Source organism: Nuphar pumila, chromosome 1, assembly GCF_984573655.1.
Source record: "Nuphar pumila chromosome 1, dmNupPumi1.hap1.1, whole genome shotgun sequence".
Taxonomy (NCBI): Eukaryota; Viridiplantae; Streptophyta; class Magnoliopsida; order Nymphaeales; family Nymphaeaceae; genus Nuphar; species Nuphar pumila.
This window is the reverse complement of record NC_143249.1, coordinates 21441955-21462894: the sequence shown is the minus strand read 5'-3', so window position 1 is coordinate 21462894 and position 20940 is coordinate 21441955. Positions and strand designations below refer to the sequence as shown.

At 35.0% G+C, this 20940-nt stretch overlaps 1 protein-coding gene across 3 annotated transcripts in view; it reads right to left on the bottom strand.

Moving 5' to 3' along the window:
- Nucleotides 1-17714, bottom strand: part of LOC149848301 (uncharacterized) — a 118402-nt gene extending 100688 nt beyond the window's left edge. The window contains exons 1-3 of one of the 3 annotated variants that reach the window (XM_089989467.1): nt 17603-17714; nt 16643-16982; nt 15043-15163 (exon numbers count right to left, since the gene is read on the bottom strand). In XM_089989467.1, the coding sequence (XP_089845593.1) occupies nt 15043-15163; nt 16643-16840 (319 nt within the window). In that variant the 5' untranslated portion in view covers nt 16841-16982; nt 17603-17714. The remainder of the gene's footprint in view (nt 1-15042; nt 15164-16642; nt 16983-17602) is intronic. The other 2 variants (XM_089989545.1, XM_089989620.1) reach the window with 2 other exon arrangements.
- Between the last annotated feature and the right edge of the window lie 3226 nt (nt 17715-20940).

Genomic DNA, 20940 nt, shown 5'->3' with positions numbered 1-20940 from the left:
ATTTGAGTTCCTCTTTTTTATTATGAATTTTAGTACATTTTTTGAAAAATTTGATATAATCCTTATATGAAAATCTCTCACATCTAAAATCTTTGTTGAATCCTAAAGTAGTTCTTGTTAATGATAACTTATAAGAACTCCTAAAAGTTTTTCAATGTTTCTTTTTTGAAAAATTGTTTATGATAAACCATTAGGAAAGATTTTTTAAAAGGAATTTCTCACACTATATAGAGTGCATAGTTCATCTATTGCATCCTTTTGGTATAAATGATTTTATTTTTCATCTTTATAAACTTGTTGGTTTGTATTTTTCATAAGGTTTCGAAACCTCTTAATAATATCTTTTAAAAATGCCTACATTGGCCATAATATGGTTTTCTTTGTCCTGAATTGCAATTGTTAAAGTTTGAGAATTTCAAGCATTGCTCTTTTTATAAAGTGCATACTTGCTCACTTTTGTGTATTTTTGTATTTTGTGCACATTTGTTTCTCAAATTTTTGCGCTTGTATGCATTCCCTCTCTTTTATGAAATACATGCCTTAGTGCATGTTTGTTTACACCTTGGTGTGTATTTGTTCAAGTATTGTATGAGTGCCTTCGTGCACATCTTTTATAAAGCTTTTTGTGCTTACATGTGTATTGTCTCTTCGTAGACATTTTTGCATTATGGAGCCTTTATGCACATTTCTTTTTGTGAAAAATATAATGAATTTAGATATTGATTCCTTTTTAAATCATTGTAAGTGCTTTTAGCACTTTGTATGTTTCCGCATATCTCATCACAATCAAAGGATTTTTTAAAAATTGTTGTATGGGACTTAATCTCTAAATCTATAAATTTTCAAGTATTCTTTCCTTGAGTATTGTGTTAAAGCCTTCTTTGTGAACCATTACGGTTTTTATGATTTCTTTGATTAAAAGCTTGATTGTCTTGATGAATTCTTTATGTTGTTGTGTTTATTGCTTAATAAGTCTTTTTTTGGTATAAATGACTTGTTTGAAGATTAAGCATAATTTGTGTTTATGCAAAATTGTTGTTATAAAGCACATTATTGATTATTGGACCTTTTTTAATCGGTCCTCTTTTCTTTGAAAAATGATTCCTAAAGTGTTTATTGCCTTTTTGTGGCATTTATATTTGTCCATCACATGTTATTTAATGCATCATTGTTTTGGCCTTATTATTGTTTTATTAGAGATGTTTGTTGAGGTGAGTTATGGGCACCTCGTGTTTATCATTTTTAGATTGTTCACCTTCCATATTATAGATGGTTGTTGAGGTGAGTTATGGGCACCTTGGGACTCTAAAATGATTTGTTATTTGATCTCTAATTATGAGTGTGTCACTCATTTTTTCTCTTGTGCCATTGATATTATGGATGCTTCTATGTAAATATGATGATCTTATATGTAGACAAGACACGTTGATTCACACCATCGTGTGTGATCTTAGTCCATGTTGGCGTTTGTGTTCTTGTTCTAGTCGCTTAGATGTATGCCCATGGTTGGCTTATTTCACTCATTTCAAGTGTCATCTTATGTAGACAAGAGATGTATTATGTTTTAGCCCATGGTTGGCTTATTACTCTTGTTCTAGTAGCTAAACATACTTGGTTTTAAGTGTATTTTTACGTAGACAAGAGATACTTTTTAGTCCATGTTGGCATGTATTCTCTTGCTCTTGTCGTAGATGCACTTATTTCAAGTATTATTATATGTAGACAAGAGGTTCGTTTACACACCTTTGTGTGTGTCTTTGGCCTTTAATGGCTTTATATTCTTGATCTAGTAACTTATACACTTGATTTATGGGTTTTGGAGGACTAATGAGGAAGTTGTTTGTAATGAATAAACTATTATTGAAATTTGCAAAATTCCATTCATGACTTGTATTTTTCAAGTAAATCATCTTTTTGATATGCATATCAAGTTGATTTCTTAGCATTTAATCTATATATTAAGTGCTTATGGTTTTTGCCACCCTTATATGTAAAATGTTTTTTTTTTCAATTAAGTGTGACTTTCATAAATGTTTTTAAAAACCTTGTGAACTCTTGGTTTATTTTGCCTAAAGTATGCTTGGAGACTTCGTTTCTCTTATTTGGAACTTCACTACATGTTTAAAGCATGTTTTAGTTCTTTGAGTATTAATTCATATAATGATTCGTATATGCATATGCTCTTTATGGCCTTTTTTGGGCTCTCATTCAATAAAGATATGTATGTTATGCCTCTTCGTAGGCTTCTTGTGGTATCCCTTAGTGGATCATTTTGTTATTCCCCATTGTGGGGTTATATTTGTCCAATGGTGGACCTTATGAATGCATTATGCATTCTTGCAATTTTTGCATAATTTGCTTCCGCTCATTTTGTTTTAACATAATGTATGATTTAGAAACTTTGGTTTTCTAAATTTTTCGTTTCATACTAAAGTAACTATCATATTATGCATAAATTTTGCACCTTGTTAGGAATGTTCCTTTTTTAGTAAAGTGCAAAGATATTGTTTACTTGTTCTTTGTTGTTTTCTTTTCTCAGGATCTTGGAGATAGGACAAAGGGAAGTACCCTGGATGGTTCGGGAAATGGGTTCATCATTTGAAGACAATTGAAGGAAGGCTATTTCAAGTTTCATTGCATCCTTGCCGAAGCCTCTTGGAGTCGCCGAAGCCTCGTGGAGTTTTGCCCTTTTTTCAATCTTTTCGTTTCCCTACAAAGCTTGAGGGGGGGTGTTAAAATGTACCCATCAATTGTTGTAATTAGATATATTTTATACATATAAAAGATGATACATATACATATATGGTATATATGTATATGTATCCTCCTATTTATATATATAAAATATATATTTTCCTTTTGTTTAGCCGTAGGGGTATTTTAGTCTTTTTCTCTGTTTTACGCATATTCACTTTATGAATGTGATTGTAATTTATTTTTATTTTTCTTTTATTTTTTATTTCTTTTTTCTCAAGTACCAAAAGGTACCTTGGGGGGGCCACTCAAATAGATGTTGGGCCCCTTCCAACGGTCACATTTGTGACCGTTGGAGGGGCTCCAACGTCTATGAGTGGAGCCCCTCCAAGGCTCCTTTTTGTTGTTATAAATAGGGGCTCTCTCCTTTGTATTTTTTAATCATTGAGGGAGCTCTTGCTCCATTGTAATGGGGTTTTTACCCCTTCTCCATTATTTCTTCAATGATATGCAACTTATGACTTTATGTCATATTTTTCCCTTTTTTATGGGTTTTATGTGTTAGCACATTATGTGCTTGTGTTGTTTCCCTTTAATGGGTATATTTGCACTTCACGTGCATAGGTATGGGTTCATTATTGAACCCAATGTATTTCAAGTCATTTTCTAACAGAGGATCCATAGGTCCTCTTTTATATGGGTGTTTTCGGTTCTTTACACATAAAAATTCTGTGTATGGGGTTTTTATACAAAAATAGACTCACATTGGGTTATAATCGAGATTTATTTGTTTGTTATGATCAAGATTTATACTTGTATATATATACCTTAATCTGTGTTTTCTGTTCTTGAATTGGGTTCATGCTGGATATAGTTTGAATGACTTGATCGATGCTTACAAAACTGATTTTTTTTAGGCACAGTTAAGATCAATGCTTAGGTGGTGATTAGGTTTGCAAAATTGTTTTCAAGTTCATTGACTCAGCAAATTGCATATGGCTATATACAGATTCTCATATGAAAAGTGTTCATGTTATCTCTTGGTTTACATGTGTTAAAGATTTAGTTGAATGTATGGACATGTGCATGTATTGAAAACATGGATCATGGAAGTTTATTGTTATTGCACTCGCATGCTTATAGACTTGTATACATGTTTTGCTAGAGGTGAATCAAAGAAAGAATGATATTTCTCTTGTGCTTAGAATCGACATGTTATGCTTGATTAAGACATTAGTGCAAGGTTGCTTGCATATGCATGTGCATACATGGAATTGGTGTATTTTGGCACGTACCTCATGGCGTGCGTGTTCACATATTTTAATTGGAACTGGTTCATGAATAAAAGTATGTATTTGACTTGAGTATGCACCCGAATTAAACAAAGACATGATTATGAATGTTTTTGTGGCATACACATGATACATGTTTGTTAAAATATGATGTATACATATATATATATATTTAGATTGTGACATATACACATATATATCATCATATATATGTCTATATGTCTATCTACATATATAAATATATATATATATATATATTTATTTTGTAATACCCGATAGGGGTAATTCTGTCATTTCACCTGTACACGCATATCCTAGATATGCTTCTTTTTCTTTTTTCTTTTTATTCTTTTTTTCCTTTTTTGTTTTTAAATTTTTCTTTTTTTTATTGTTTGAGAGGGGTCCACATAGAGACTTTGGACCCCTCCAACGGTCATAAATATGACCGTTGGAGGGGCTCCAACGTCCCTATGGGAGCCCCTCCTTGGGTCCCATGTTGTGTATAAATAAGGGGCATGGCCCCATGTATTCTTCAAGCTTCTTATGAAGCATTTTATGAGTGAAATATATATTTTTTACCTCTTTGTGTGTTTGACCACTTTTTGTGGTTTATTTTGCCCATTTGTAGCTTCTTGTGTATGTGAGTGCTTCCGCGCTTACTCTTGGAGATTTCGCCTCTCTCGTTTCGCACTTCATTACATGGTATTAGAGCGTTGGTTGTGAAGGCTTCATTGGATCCTCTCTTGACAAGTAATATCTCTCCTCTCTCTTGTCTCAAAATTCTTTTCTAGAAATGGCCAACAAAGATGCAAAAATCGATCTCTCATTCAAATTGGATGGGACCAATTACCGCATGTGGGCGGCTGCTATAGAAAATAATCTCAAAGGTAAAAAACTTTGGGGTTATGTATGTGGAACCATTCCGGAACCACAATTGAAGTTAACTAAGTTTGAAGGAGATGAGGAAAAAGCTTTGAACGAAGAAGAAAAAGAGAAGGCTATTCTTGATTACTCTTCTAAAATGGAAGATTGGGAAAGTGATGCAGCGGGAAATCTAAGGTCGACCTTCACGTAATGGGTACATGACGCGCTTTCGGTGCAGCAAAGGGATCGACGCTGATACACTAATGGGGCTGACGTTGATGCTACTCGATTAGCACACAACCCAAGTTAATGGGTGCCGACGTGCTGCAGTGAGGAGATCGGACTCCAGCGAGGCACCCCGGTGCAGAGGGTGAGAATCACGACTCTAGTGGGAGATCGGGTTCTGGGATGCACTTGGGTGCAGCAAGTAGGGGCACGATCCAACGCAGCGAGGGGTTGACGTGATGTTAGTCTTCCAACGCACAGCCAGTCAAGCAGCCACGAGTATTCACAGGAAACGTGAAATCAGAAAATCAGATCAATCGATATGAGCACTATGTATTATGAAATCGGTAAAGGCTACAATGAATATGACAGGACAGGTAATAAGTAAGACTGAAACTTGCGGCTGGAATACCAGAAAGCAAAGTGAAGAAAGACTGCAAAGACTGGCGTGAAACTGAAAAGAAATAATAAACAATAGGACATAAAAGAAGCAATGATAAAAAGAAATAATGGCCTGACAGAAAAGTAATAAAGAAAACAGAAAAAAGAATGACAAAGGCTGCTGGAAAAAAAAAAGAAAACTACAGGGAACCAACAAAAGAAAAGAGAGGTTGCGTAAATTCCAATCTGTCTTTTTCACGAAACCCTAGGCAGCTTATTTAAAGAGTTTTGGCTGGATTTTGGGTCTGGACCCGATATGAACCCTACGTGTTGTTGGATCTGGGCCTGCTCTGCATCAGAAAGTGAGCATGCTAAAATTCTAGCATGGTTCATGAATAATGTCGAATTGAAGATTTGTGCAAATCTTGCTAAATTCAAGAAGGTTAATGAAGCTTGGTCTTTTATAAAAGGCATGTACACCCAAAGAGACCTTGCTAGGCATTTTTTTCTACAAGAAAAGGTAAGAGCTACTAAGCAAGGTGATATGAGTATTAGGGATTACTATAGTACTCTATCCTCTTTATGAGATGAGCTTGTCCTTCTCGAACCGCAATGGGAAAGAAGTGCTATTGCCATGAGACAAGAGAAAATGGAAAAAGAAAGGTTCTTTCAATTTATTCATGGGCTTTGTCCCAAATTTGAGCAACTGAGAGGATCCCTTCTTCATAGGGCCTCTACTCCTCTAAGTGATATTTTGGCCGACTTATGTCAAGAAGAAACTCGTTTGGCCTTGAAAAGAGATGTTGATGAAGTACATGCCGTGTCTAGACCCAGCAACAATGTTAGATCATATAAACCACCACATTTTTAGAAGAATAATGGCGGTGGAGGGAGAAAATTCATTTGTCATAATTGTAATGAACCGGTCCATATTTGTTCGGATTGTCCTAAATTCAAAAATAAGGTGGCTTCCGTGGGTGAAACTCCTTCAATCATCAATGAAGACTCAAAGAAGGATGGAGACATAAAGGAGTTCATCGCTCATCTAACCGAAACCCTTCAACAATTTATAAAGATGAACTCCTCTACATCATCCTCTTCACCTTCCACTTCCGGTGCCGCCATCTCCTCCTTTCCAGGTATAACTTCTTGGATTCTTGACTCGGGTATCTCCTTCCATATGACTCCAAATGCATCACTTTTGTCAAAACCAAGTCTCAATAAATTTAAATCATATGTATCCACCGCCGATGGAACATCCTTGAATGTTGAAGGCATTGGAAATCTTGAGAAAATTTATGACCAAAACAAAGAATTTTTTGTTCCCAAAATCCGAATTATTCCAAAACTTAATCTAAATTTTTTTTCCGTTTCTCAAATTACCGATTTTGAGTGTAATGTCTCTTTTTCACCAACCCATTGCTATGTGCAGGATCTCCGGTCCGGGAAGCGGATTGGGCAAGGCCATAGAAGAGGGGACCTTTATTATATGAATTTTTTGTCTTTGCCATCCAAATCATTTTGTAATCATGTTCAATCCAAAGATATTGAGACTTGGCATAAGAGGCTCGGACACACGAGTATTTCCAAGTTGTACCTCTTTCCATTTTTGGAAAAATTTTGTAATACAAATACATTTACATGTAATGATTGTATTCTTGGCAAAATTCATTTTCTTCCATATTCACATAGTAATTTTGTGTCAAAAAGGCCTTTTGAACTTGTGCATTCCGATGTATGGGGACCGGCACCCGTTATGTCTAAAGGGGGCTATTCTTACTATGTTTCTTTTATCGATGACTTTACCAGATATACTTGGGTTTACATTATTAAGAATAAATTTGATGTTTTCACTAATTTTAAAGAATTTCCCGTTCTTATTCAAAATCAATTTCAAAACAATATAACCATATTTAGATCTGACTCTAAAGGTGAGATCATGTCTAAAGATTTTCAAAATTATTTTAAAACAAATGGAATTTTGCACCAACGATCTTGTCCTAAAACTCCGCAACAAAATGGTATTGCGGAAAGGAAACATAGACATTTAATCGAAACCACAAGAACTCTTATCGCGTCTAAAAATGTTCCTAAAAACTTTTGGGCCGAAGCTCTTCTTACCGCAACATATCTTATAAATCGTATGCCATCTTCTTCTTTAAAAAATGTTTCTCCTTTTGAAAAATTATTTAAAATTACTCCAGATTTTAATAGACTAAGAATCTTTGGATGCAAATGTTTTGTACTTAGTCAAGGACAAGATAAACTGTCACCTAAAACTCTTGAATGTGTGTTCATTGGTTGTGGTGAGAATAAAAAAGGTTATAGATGCTATGATGTTCGAAACAATAAACTGTATGTGTCAAGAAATGTAAACTTTCTTGAAGAACAAAATGGTTTCGATATCCACACATCTAAGGAAGACATCGATTATTCTTTTCTATTTGACTTAGCTCCTAGAATTGAGTCCCTCGAGGCAATTAGTTGTGATACTACTTGTGATGGCATCTTACATTATAACGATATACCACAACATGATAATGTTTCTCAAAATGAAAACCTTAATGATATAAATGTTTACACCCGGCGGTTAGGAAATGAACATCAACCTGCTATTGACAGATACTCTCAAGACTTCTCTTTAGAAGAATCTATTGATAACAACCCACCTAGAAGATCTTCTCGTACTAGTAGGCCACCACAAAAATTTGTATCTTATGAATCCTTTTCCCCAAATTATAGGACTTGTCTCATGCTAATACATTTGTATCATAAGCCTACCTTATTCAAGGAAGCTAAAGATCATCCACATTGGATTGAAGCTATAAAAGTCGAATTAGAGGCTCTTAACAAAGCCCAAACTTGGAGCATTATTCCTCAACCATTAGGAAAAAAGGCAATTGGGTGTAGATGGGTATATAAAGTCAAAACCAAATATGATGGGTCTCTAGAAAGATACAAAGCTCGCTTGGTTGCAAAAGGCTATGCCCAAGAATATGGGATTGATTATGAAGAAACCTTTGCTCCTGTAGCCAGAATGACTAGTGTACGAACCCTAATTGCTTTAGCATCCATCAAACAATGGCCAATATATCAACTTGATGTTAAAAATGCGTTCCTAAATGGAACTCTGTGTGAAGAAGTTCTTATGGACCCTCCGTCGGGTCTTGAAATTGGGAAAGGCAATATTCTAAGATTAAACAAAGCTCTTTATGGTTTAAAATAAGCACCAAAACCTTGGTATGATCTTTTTAGCAAAGTAGTTTTTTATAATGGTTTTTCCTCATGTTACACAGATACTGCTTTGTTTGTTAAATCTTCTAATGAATACATAACAATTTTGTTACTATATGTTGATGACATGATTATCACAGGTAATGATAAGAAATGTATTGACCTTATTAAAAATATTCTTAAGAAAAATTTTGATATGTCTGACCTGGGTTTTCTGAGGTATTTCTTAGGAATTGAAGTTGCATACTCCCCCAAGGGGTATGTCCTATCTCAGATAAAGCTTGCCTCTGACATTATTGCCCGGTCTGGGCTGACAGATGACAAAAGGGTGGAAACTCCAGAAGTGATCAATGTCAAGATGAGAGTCAGTGATGGCACTCCTTTAGCAGACCCCACGCCTTATCGTCAATTGATTGGATCACTAACATATTTCTCTATCACCAGGCCCGACATTTCACATGCAGTTCATAGTGCAAGTCAATTTCAGACTGCTCCTTCTACTGTTCACATGGCAGCAGTAATGAGGATTATCAGATACTTGAAAAATTTCATAACTAAGGGAGTATTCTTATCCTCTTCTTCACCTCTTACTTTACTTGCATATACTGACTCTGATTGGGGGGGTAACCCCGATGATCGTATTTCTACCACAGGTTATTGTGTGTTTCTTGGTGAGTCACTTATCTCATGGAGGTGTAAGAAGCAGCATAAAGTCTCTCTCTTGTCTACCGAAGCAGAATATCGTGCGATGGCCACTACCACAACTGAGATTGTATGGTTAAGAAGTTTGTTTAAAGATATGGGTGTCTCATTCTCAACTCCTTCAAAGTTGTGTTGCGACAACAAGAGCTCTATCTATATTGCTAGCAATCACACCTTTCATGAACGAACAAAGCACATTGAGATAGACTGTCATTATGTTCGTGATGAGTTCTTACGGGGCACCATTCAACTCTCATATGTTCCTACCGAATATCAGTTGGCGGACTTCTTCACCAAAGCCTTGCCATCGCCTCGCTTCTTCTTTCTCCTTAGCAAACTCTCGGTGATTTCACCGTGTGTTTGAAGGGGGGTGTTAAAATATGATGTATACATATATATCTATATATTTAGATTATGACATATACACATATATATCATCATATATATGTCTATCTACATATATAAATATATATATATATTTATTTTGTAATACCCGATAGGGGTAATTCTGTCATTTCACCTATACACGCATATCCTAGATATGCTTCTTTTTCTTTTTTCTTTTTTCTTTTTATTCTTTTTTTCCTTTTTTGTTTTTTACTTTTTCTTTTTTTTATTGTTTGAGAGGGGTCCACATAGAGACATTGGACCCTTACAACGGTCATAAATATGACTGTTGGAGGGGCTCCAACATCCCTATGGAAGCCCCTCCTTGGGTCCCTTGATGTGTATAAATAAGGGGCATGGTCCCATGTACTCTTCAAGCTTCTTATGAAGCATTTTATGAGTGAAATATATTTTTTTACCTCTTTGTGTGTTTGACCACTTTTTGTGGTTTATTTTGCCCATTTGTGGCTTCTTGTGTATGTGAGTGCTTTTGTGCTTACTCTTGGAGATTTCGCCTCTCTCGTTTCGCACTTCATTACAATGTTTGCATTTCTGAATATGCATATAACTTTCCAGAATGTGTGGTGTGCATGTATTTTGGTTCTCGAGACATGTCAAGATTTAAAATTTATTTATATGCTTTGACTTGATGTGACGTGCTTAAGCATCATACTATATGAAGTTTGTTTCAAATGCATGTGCATATATGCATTGATGTGTGTTTTGCATGTACATAAATGCATGAGTTGTTCACTTGTCCCAATTGAGATGATTCATGAGCGAATGCATGTATGAGGAATGACTTTGTAAAGGTACATGCACATGAATGGTGAACACATGCATATGAATGTGACATATCATGCACATGGTTAAATTGACATATATAAATATGCATTTGGAAGCATGATTGCAAGTTGTTATGGTTTTTGTGTATGATGCATCGATGGTCTAAATGAAACATCACAGGCCTGGAGAGCCTTGAAGTTTGGTTGCTCTTTCATTAATTGTTTAAATGCATTGCAAAAATCACATTTATAGTATGGTTTTAATTGCGTTGTTCTATTGTTGTCATGGGTGGTAGACCGTGAAGAGCTGCGCATGCTGATTTGCGAGCTTATGGTTGCATGTTGATTTGCAAGCTTATGTTATTAATTTTGCATGTTGATTTGCAAAGGTAAAAGAGATGAATCAATAACAAGATAAAAAGAAAGTAAAGAAGAGTATAATTTATGTTTCCTTGGTGTCCCTTCTTTAGTGTGAGAGTCTTGGATATTGCGGTTTTAGAAAAACCGTGAGGATACAAAAACTCTGTATGCATTGTTGTTGTCACTGAACCCGATATTGAGGTTCTTCTCCTGACCACAGTTTTAGGGAGAGTCTGTCATTTTGCCTGGAGGTGGTGTGTAGACACAGCTGTTGTTTTGGTATACCAAGAAAAGTGGCACTTGTGGATGTTGATGTTTCAGGTGTCCCCGACATTAGATGTTTTTTAATGTTCCGATGGATAGTGTTGTTTCCTGATATCGGTCGAGGGCTAAGTTTGGAACCCACTAATAAAATACAAATTGTGTGTTAAGCTACCCTAGAAACCTAACTTGACCTCAGGGATTTTACCTGTTTGTTGTATCCGCAGGCAACGGTAATTAAAAAGAAAAACTTAAATTGTATGCATTTAATAAAGCATGCATATGGAAAGAAAAACTTTAATGAAAGATAATGATATGTTCATGCATTGTACATAAATCATGCATATTCCTGTTAAGCATTAAAACATGCATATTTTACATGTTCTCTTAATCGTTATATGATGGTGAATGCATGAGGTTTAATTTCTAATGCATGTTAAATGTCCTGCTTATTTAAATTGTGATACATGTTATTGCTTAATGATTCTTCATGCTTAGAAATTATTCTTTGTTGCATGAATGCTTAATTGAAATTATGAAGTTATCTTAATGAATTTCCTCTAAATGATTGCATGAAATCTTATTTGTATTCGTTATGCTCACTTATTTCAATAGAAGTACCTGTGCTCAGGATTTCGGTTCTGACGCCCTACTTCTATGGTTTTTCGAAGCTGCAGATGATCAGTGAAGTCGACTAATTTCTGAGAGTATACGAGAGTCACACTTGCTTCAGACTGCTTCACCTACGGACAGAGTGTCTCTACTTTTTGTTTCTTTTAGTTCTTTTTATTTTTCTGCAGTTGTTATTTCACTCTTGACTTGAGTATGAAATTGTTATTGATTCATTAATAAAGAGTTTGGTTGTTTTGGTTATGGATGATAAATGTAAGTTTGTTTGTGATGTGTGGTTAGCTAGCTGAAATTGGAACCGGAAGAACCCCAGGTCTCTGGAAAGATTTCCGCAACTCTTGAAAAAAAAATATTCTGCATTTTCAAGAGGTATGAGTTGGGGTCGTTACAATGATAGAGTCTCAACTACGAGTTTTTTTGTGTTTTTAGGAGACTCTAATTTCGTAGAAATGCAAGAAGCAACAAAAAGTATATTTGTCCTCAACAGAAGCTGAATATTGTGCGATGGCTACGACAACTATAGAGCTTGTATAGCTAAGTCTTGTCGAAAACATGGGAGCAATAATCTCAAAACCTTTGAAGATGTGCTGCGATAATAAGAATGCAATCTATATTGCGAGCAACCAGACCTTCTATCAGCAAACCAAACACATTGAGATGGATTATCATTATATACATGATGAATATTTGAGATGAACTATTTAGTTGTCGTATGTTATATTGAAGTACCAGCTAGCTGATTTCTTCACCAAAGCTCTTCCTACACCTCGGTTTATCTTTCTCCTTAACAAACTTTCAGTTATTTTACCATAAGTTTGAGAAGGGGTGTTAATATATATTCACTTATAGACAGTCTTGTAATGTGTAAATCCCTATAGGGGCATTTTTAGTCCTTTTACATGTAATAAAGAATGTTGATTAGGAATAGTATTTTTTCTTTTTATTTATTTTTCTTTTTTTAGTCTTTTAGATATTAGAGCATGAGATCTATGATCTTTTGACCATAGAGTCATTGGGAGCTCTCCATCGGTCATAAATACGACCGTTGGGCCAACAACTCAATTTGGGAGCTGCCAAGTAGCCTCCCAATCTCTCTTGTATTTTGTATAAATAGGGGTGTTACCCCCCCTTAATTCTTGAATGCTTGGAGCTTAAGCATATGCTCAATAAGGTTATATTCTTTATCTTTTATGTTGCCATTATTGGCTCTTGTATTGTCTCATAGTGGACTTGTGCTTGTGCACTTTGTGATTGTGTTCTTGTAAGAACTTAAAGGCCTTTGTTTATATTTTCTGCATATTTTATTACATTAAAAAATGCTCAAACTTGGCTTATTCAAGATCCTTTCAGGGTAAGAAACCCATAGGTTGTAGATGCATACATAAGATAAAAACCAATAGTGATGGGACCCTAGAGAGATACAAAGCTAAGCTAGTTGCCAAAGGAAATGCGCAAGAATATGACATAGATTATGGAAAAATCTTTACACACCCCAGTTAGAACCCTCATTGCAGTTGCTTCAATTAAAATTTGGTCCATATATCAAATGGATGTTAAAAATAACTTTTTAAATGACAATCTTATGGAAGAAATATACATGGAAGTGCCCTTAGGCATGAGTATACCTCAAGAGAAGGCTCTTCGCCTACATAAGGCATTGTTTGCTTTGAATTTGAAACAATCTCCCAAAGCTTGGTAGGATCGATTTAACAATGTTATGCTTAATATTAGTTTTATATCTTGTGTGACTGACATGACTTTGTTAAGAATTTTGATGCACATATTGTCATTCTACTTCTCTACGTTAATGATATGATAATCACCGGAGGAGACAAACAGGGAATTCAACATATTAAAAATATTCTTAAAACTAGTTTTGAAATGACTGATTTTAGTTTTCTACGATATTTTACGCATAAAAGGTGCTTATTCCCCAAGAGGGTATTTATTATCTCAGTCTAAGTTTGCTTCTAATATTGTTCTCAGGTCTAGTATATCAAATAAGAAGGTTGAAACTCCTGAAGTAACAAATGTCAAAATGAAAATTAATGATGGGAAGCCTCTGGATGATCCAAATCCTTATAGACAGCTTATCAAAGCTCTTTCTTGACAATTACTAGACCTGATATAGGACACAATGTACACACAACCAGTCAGTTTCAACACGCTCCCACATTTGTTCACATGGGAGTTATTTTGCATATTATTAGATATCTCAAATCTTTGATTTCTAGAGGCATGTTTATGTCTTCCTCATCTGCATTAGACTTACGGTCCGAATAATCGGCACTCAACCATGGATTTTTGTATTTTCTTAGGTGAATCATTGATCTCGTGGAAGTACATCTCTCCACATCTGAAGCTGAGTATCGGGCCATGGCACTACCACAATGGAGGTGGTGTGGCTGAAAAGATTACTAGCTGATACGGGGATAAAGATTCTAGGAACTTCAAAGATGTATTGCGACAACAAGACTGTTATCTACATTGGCAACAACAATACATTTCACGAAAGAACGAAGCACATCGAGATGAACAACCATTATGTTTGAGAGGAATACCTTCAAAGGACCACTGATCTGCCCTATGTCACATCTGAGTACCAGCTAACGGAATTTTTTTTTACCAAACCTCTCTTTGCTCCTAGGTTTTACTTCCTTTTAATCAAACTTTTGATCATCATATCATAAGTTTGAGGGAGAGTATTAAATTATATATATATATATATATATTTTTTTTTTTTTTGTAATATTATATATATAACATATATAATATATTATTGGGGACAAGTCAAACCAGTTTGAGTTGTTCCCAACGGCTAGAATTCTAGCCGTCAGGAGGCCTCTCTCCCACTTGTTGTGCTCTCTCTCTATGTTTTCTAGCTCTCTCTCCTCCCTATTGTGTATAAATAGGGGTGTTCTCCCCTTTGTAAAGTAATGCTTTTGCACACTTGTTTCATTGAATAAAATATATTTTTTATATTGTGTGCTTTCTTGTGTGTCCCTTTTGTGGGATGTGTGAGTGTATTCCTTAGAGAACACTTATGTGATTCCCTTTGTGGGATTTGTGAGTGTTTTCCTTAGATAACACTTTTGTGGTTATCCACTAAAGTTGGTGGATTCTTGGTTTATGATTGAAGACTCTTTGAATCTTTACAAAAAATACCTACGACAAAAGGTTACTGAAATTCATAACAGTGTTGAGAATGTGATGAAAAAGGGATTAACCATAATCACCAACAGATTTTGCAGGTCCCTCCAGCACAAGCTTAACATTAGTTGATGATAAAGAATTCACAAGATAATTGAGAAAGTCAAGCCAGGAACCACCAACTCCAACATCATCTTTCTACATTGAATAGAAAATAACATCATTTCATTAGATTTCAGAGCAATGACGAGCTATGGAAAGAATGTTAAATAACTGAAACAAGGGATGTAGCCAGAGTCAGAACAGTGAAAAAGTATAGTATTATGACTACTAAAATCTTCTATGAGAAACCTGTTCTGTTAAAATGAATGGATTTGCAAACTGTGTAATGCATCAGTTTATGAAGGCAGATGCACATGATTAACTGTAATATCAAAATGTTGGGCCCATATTAAACAAAGCAGCTATTATATTCCTGTGGTGCAAGTGTTCTACAATAACACAAAGATACCTGAACAATTGCACATATTAAAGCACCAAGTGTGCTATTTACAATATCATAATTCATAAGGAAAACCAAAGCAGCAAGGCACATATGCTTGATTTTCAGCATAAAGAAACAGCAGTAAGTTTTATATAAATTCTTTCATTAAACTTATTCAAGAACAAATTAATGCAGTGGCATGTCCCCAGATTTTCTACATATCAATGGTTCCATAATCGACACTATTTCGTTGTGAAAATAGTGTACAGTTAAAAAGAATCCTTAACTTACTCAAGGTATGGTAGATTATAGCAACTTTCACCAAGTCAAATAATAGTGTGATTCCTCTAGAATGTTCATTCTCCAATTATAAAAAAAAAACATGTTCTAACAAAATCAATAGAAAAGATTTCAATATTTGGTTAAGATATAGCAACAAAAAGAAAAGGTCATTATAGTAATAGTACATGCATCTAGGACCATTTTTTATATAGCCAAAATATATTGAAAATACATATTGTTACATAAATGAAGCCACGAGTGGCTAATATACATTGAAAAGGAATCCTCCCTTACTTTTAGAAAAGGTTTTCTTTATGCAATAGAACTAATGTATAGCAAACCATCATCTTGAAACGGAGTGGGTAAAAGATTTCTATGCTACAATTCTGTCCATCTAGATATGGCTGAATCGCCATACCTGAAGAGGAGGACATGTTTGTTTATGCCTAGAAGAATAAGTTTCACATAAAGATCCATTCCATTCAAAGCTTGTAATCAGAAAATGTCAATGTGAATAGCATCATGCTAAGGATGAATTTGAACTAGACCATCTTCACATAGTAATACTGCTGGTCTTCATGCAATAACATGGTAAAAGTTTCACGCATAGGGGTGCTTAATGTTATGCAATGAAGTGAGAACATATTAGAAAAGATGAAACAATCATTTCCAATATGTTGAGTCCATCCCTTTGCAGACCGGAGTTCTGATAGCCCAAAATTGGTGCAAGCTGGGATTTCCTTGCCAGTGGTGCTAGCATCTTGGTTATCGAAAATAAGGGGAAAAACATAACTAGAAACCAACACTGTCAACGACAATTAAGCAAAACCTTTGCCAAGAGTAAAATCTATGAAAACAATATGGCACAAAAGTTTTCAAATATTCAAAATAAAGGAGGAATAGAAGATTACCAAGAACTCAAGTTGGTGGACAGTGCGGATTGCCTGGAAGGCGTTGGAATGAAAATCTGTTGCCTGTATGCACAGTCTTGAGGGTTCCAATGCATGAATGTAGAAAATGTACTTCCCCAAAGGAATCGAGGAGGCGTTCAACCACTCGCACTCGCATTGGCCAAAGATGGCTTCAAAACCTTCAAAGTTCTTCGCCATCAAAACCCTCACCGAAGCAGGTTCTCACATCAAGAAGTCACTTGAAGCACACCCACAAGCAGTTTCTCACATCAAGAAGTCACTTACGTTTCCACAATGCCTGTCTAAGTAAATGTCTCTCAGGTGAAACAACCATCTACTCCTAAGTGCACATAACCAACAAACAGAGCCGAACAATCATAAATGATTGCATTCCAAAACAAACCATTTCTATTCTCAAAAAAAAATAAAAAAATAACATGTCACTTCAACATGCACGCTAAACTATCCCATCCTTACATTGAAAAGAGCAACTTAAACAACAGAACTAAACAAGACTAGTCCAAGTAAATGGATGTGACAAAATGAAAAACGTATCCAAGCAATGATGCTTAAAAAGCCTATAGATAAAAAAAAATAGAGGTGGATGACAGGAAGCAAAAACAATCATATGAAGCCGATGGGAATGCTAAAATCTGCCTCATCAAAAAGAGAAACCTAAATAAGAAAACCAATGGTGAACAAATAAACTGCAAATACTGAATATGAGCATGTTTTGATCGTTTTCTCAAGCATTGGGAAATGCTGGACATGTTAGGACCATTTACAAACCCAAGAAACTAAATGGGCATGAAGATTTCCGTGATTATGCATGATCGTCTTTCTTGAAATACCAGAGAGAAACTATTTAAAATATTCCACGATAAGGAATCATATTGAGAGTCTGAATCGAAACCAGGAGAAGGAGAGGAAGATTTTTTTGTGGGGTGTCTGGAAGCATACCATAGAAGCGAGGGCTGTATCTTCAACTTGGCCTTCACTCTCTAAAAAGGGATTGTGGATTTTGTAAACAAGAGGTGGGGTAGTGGTGAGAAGGAAGTCGTCAGGTGGGGGTATTTTCTGTGTGTGAGAGAGAGAGAAGGTGGGGTAGTGGTGAGAAGGATGTCGTCAGGCGGGGGTATTTTTCTTTTATGTATATATATATATATATATATATATATATATATATATATATATATATATATATATATGAGAAGTGAAAATTATGACAACTACGTGTGAACCACAATTTTCATCCGATTTTGATGCATAAACGAGTTTTTTTAAGGCTTTAAAATCAATGGCTCGTATTCATAAATATTTAAGTATTTAAAAATCATATTTTTCATCAAAAATACACAATCCAATCTTTCATTCTTAGCAAATTCATCATGCCGAGCACATCCATGAGAGGATTTGCAAAAAAGTGTTCAAAATGCCCATACATATTTTGGTTCTCATATTTCAGTTCTCATATTCTAGTGATTCTATATCTAGAGAGAGAGAGAGTTACTATAATATGAGAACTAGAATACCAGAACTAAAAATATGGGCATTTTCAAAAAAAAAATTGCAAATCCAGGATGTGCTTGTCATGGTGGATTAGATAGGAATCAACCATTCTATAGTGTACTTTCTATAAAAAGTAAGATTTTTTGAATACTTAAATATTCATTAAAATTATGAGCCATTGATTTTAAGACCTTACAAAAATTTAGTTAATGCATCAAAATGGGATGATTTAAGAACGGGTTCTCATAAAACCATGGTTGCAGATCACGTCCATACAGAATTTGTATACTAAACAAACCAACATTGAGCCTAGCTGGTTTGGGTACTCATTATGAAGCATCACAGGTTGTTTCATTTTATAATGCTTATGTTTGACATATAAGATCTCTCTCTAAATATTGGCTAATAATGAAAGTAACTGAGTAGAAATCGCTCTTCAAAAAAAAAACAAATTTTTTTAACATGGCTTGTTTAGTAAAAAACTTATTTTGAATCGTGTGAACGTGACAAGTAATTAAGTAGTCAAAAAATCATTCTAATGCGTGGAGGGGTGCTCGTTCAACCGCTTTTTATATGTATACGAAAAGGACCTCTTTTGTCGAGAAGTATTCTCTTTTCCACCGTCTTTGAAACAAAGAGCACAACGCAGGAAGCGGCCTAGAGCGCACAATCTTTCATCCCCTTTTGGATGACAGTGTCATTGCCCACCCTAAGCAACGATAATGGTCAACTCTGCGTGGAGTTTTCGGGTAACGGTGTGAAATGGCTTGAGAGAGGAGGGGAGGGTATGTGTTATTAGGGCAGGTAAACGAGCCGAGCTTGGCTCGTTAGGGTATCGTTAGGGTATACTCCAACTCGAGCTCAGCTCTTGAGCTCAACATGAGCCGAGCCCGACCTTGTTACGAGCTAAACATGAGTTTGGATTGTTTTTCTTAATATTTTTAAATGATTTTTAAGGCTTGATAATATGTAAAATATATGTATAATATATATATATATATATATATATATATATATATACATATATATATAATGCAAAATGAGCTGAACTTGTCATGTTCGGGAGGGTGTTGTGTGTTCTCTCGGAAACACAAATTTGTGTGTTTCTGTGTGTACGGAAGAATATTTTGGGACCCACGATAATTCATATGTCAATGTTGCCCACAATGACTTTATAATAAAATAACATATAAAAAAGGTAGATATGCTTTTGACGAAAATGTTCTCCTGTAAGATAGATATGTGTTGGACGAAAATGTTTTCCCGCTCCTCGTATATACATTTGCATGCTCCGCCTTTGTTGTAGCACAAGCTAATAACAAAGGCAAAAGAAGGAGGAGGAGGAGAAGAGGGAGAAGCAAAGAAAGACACTTGTTAGATAGAAAACTTTTTCTGGTTTGTTCCTACCTCGTGGAGATAACTATAAATCGAACTACCGGTTCGATCATTGGTAGGCGTCAAAGGGGGATTTGTGGGCCATCCCTTTTTACAGTCTTCTATTCTTCTTCGTTTTCGTTAGGCAGTATGGAAAAGAGCAATGAAGCACAAATATTCCAACAAGTGTCATTAAAGCGCCGTGAGTATATTTCCATGTCATCATGTTATTGTTGAAGAACGTATGTCATCGTGAGTGTCATTAAGGCATTGTTTTGTTATTGAAGGTAGATTATATCGTTTCAACGGTTGGAAACTTGAAGACATTTGTAAGACGTTGAGACTTGTTGACAAGAATGCTTGGTTACATATGCGAGCAAGGACCTCTACCCCACCCGGTATCATCCATTCACCCAGTATATGCAATGTAACATAAATTGTGGTTATAGTAACATTTATATCGATCTGTGAGATATTGTTTTGTTTGTAATATATTATGTTGAATTGTCATATATCTATTTGTAAGATATTATGTGTTTTCTATTGTCGATTTCTGAAATAGTGTTTTGTTTGTTGATGTCTATTTGTAATATTATGTTGAATTATCGTATATCGATTTATAAGCTATTATGTGTTTTATAGTAACAATTTGTGAGATATTGTTTTATTTGTTAATATCGATTTCTAATATATTATGCTAAATTGTTGTGTATCTATTTGTAAGATATTATGTGTTTTCTATTGTCGATTTGTAAGGTATTATTTTGTTTTTTAATATCGATTTGTAATATATTATGCTAAATTATTGTATATCGATTTGTAAGATATTATATATTTTCTATTGTGGATTTGTGAGATATTGTTTTGTTTGTTACTATCGATTTGTAATATATTATAATGAATTATCGTATATCAATTTGTAAGATATTATGTGTTTTCGAGTATCGATTTATTAGATATGGTGTTGTTTGTTAATATCGATTTGTAAGCTATTATGCTTAACTAATCGGTAGCCGTTGTTATATGCATCTTGAATAAATCGTAGTAAACGTATGTGTTGGCTAACACAAATTGATATTTTGGACATGACAATGTTGAGCATATCAACTAGTTGCAGTGAAGATGACATATCTCAATCATTGGGAAGTCATGGAGCAACGGACATCCTTACTATCGACGCACTTGAAGAATTGAATAAGTGCACTAATGATGCACTTGATAAGAAGGGTGCAGGCATTGGATTCAATCTTGACTTGAATATTACAGCAGACGAATTGCAATTCGATAATGAGGTTGACGATTATGACAGTGCACTTGACAAAGGTGCAGGCACCTCAAGTCTACATGATAGTACATTTGACTATGTTCCCATAGAGGGAATGCAGTTTAATAATGAGGAATCTGCATACAAAATT